Genomic DNA, 1194 nt, shown 5'->3' with positions numbered 1-1194 from the left:
AAAAATTTTAACAACTTACTGATCCTACTTATGGTGATCTGCTAAGGAATTACTCAGAATACAAGGTGAAGTGTACACCCAGGCAGTGAACCTGGGCAATTTTACAATGATTTTTTTTTCCAGTGCTTAAGCATTAAAAGGATGGTACAGAAAATTAAACTACTTATTTTATAATTGTTCTGAAAAATTGCCTTTCAAATGCCACAGAAAGATATATACTGCATGTTCTCACTCACATGTGGGAGCTTAAAAAGTTGAGCTCATAGAAGTAGAGAGTGGAATTATGGTTACTAGAGGCTGGGAAGGGGGAAATTGGGAAAGGTTGCTTAACAAACACAAACTTACAACTAGATAGGAAGAATAAGTTCTAGTGTTCTATAGTAGTGCTAGGTATCTATAATTAACAGTAATTTATTGTATATTTTCAAATGGCTAGAAGAGAGGAATTCAAATGTTCTCAGCAAAAAGAAATGATAAATATTTGTGGTGATGAATATGCTAATTACCCTGATTTAAACAATACACATTATAGACATGTACGGAAATATCATTCCATACCCCATAAACATGTAGAATTAGTATATGTCGACTAAAAAATAACAAAATAAATAAAATGAATGATTCCATAGCTATTCAATAAGAATAACAAGTGAATAACAGTAAGAAATTAGTCCTAATAGAGAACAAAACTGAATTCTAAGGTTTATTTCTACTGCTCAAGAAACTTAATTAACAGAGTTTCTTCATCAGATAAATGAAAACCACCCTATAGTTACTGAAATTGAGGTAACATGGGTGAGCATACATGGCTCAATAGGAGGGTTTGATTGAACATGCTTGCAGATAAAAAGAAATATTGGTGTATTTACCAGTGCTGCTTCCCAGCCCCACTGCCTGTATCTTGGATCATGAGTGAATCGCCATAGGTACCAATAGGTTTCAATTACTTCTGGACGGAGGATATAATACTTTTCAGCCTGCCGGACAGCCACAGCCTCCAATGCACCATCAAACTTGAATGATTCAGGACCCAACTTTAATGCTGAACATGACAAAAGAAATAAATGAGCAAAATAAACCATTTGTATTTGTAAGAGACTTTTTTCTCATCTGAAAAAATGAGGTATGAAGTAAAGTAATTTTGTTGTTTATTTTTACTGTTGCTGCTTTGCAAAATGAATCACTTTAAAAGAT

The 1194-nt window shown here is 33.4% G+C and overlaps 1 protein-coding gene across 1 annotated transcript in view; it reads right to left on the bottom strand.

Annotated features, from left to right (window-relative positions):
* LOC103607903 (mannosyl-oligosaccharide 1,2-alpha-mannosidase IB) overlaps positions 1–1194 on the bottom strand; it is a gene marked incomplete at its 5' end in the record, with an annotated part of 71929 nt that overhangs the window by 5993 nt on the left and 64742 nt on the right. The window contains one exon of the mRNA XM_008592363.1: positions 870–1042. Coding sequence (XP_008590585.1) covers positions 870–1042 — 173 coding nt within the window. The remainder of the gene's footprint in view (positions 1–869; positions 1043–1194) is intronic.

The sequence above is a fragment of the Galeopterus variegatus genome, unplaced genomic scaffold (assembly GCF_000696425.1).
Source record: "Galeopterus variegatus unplaced genomic scaffold, G_variegatus-3.0.2 Scaffold7828, whole genome shotgun sequence".
NCBI classification, from domain to species: Eukaryota; Metazoa; Chordata; class Mammalia; order Dermoptera; family Cynocephalidae; genus Galeopterus; species Galeopterus variegatus.
This window is presented reverse-complemented; position numbering and strand designations above follow the sequence as displayed.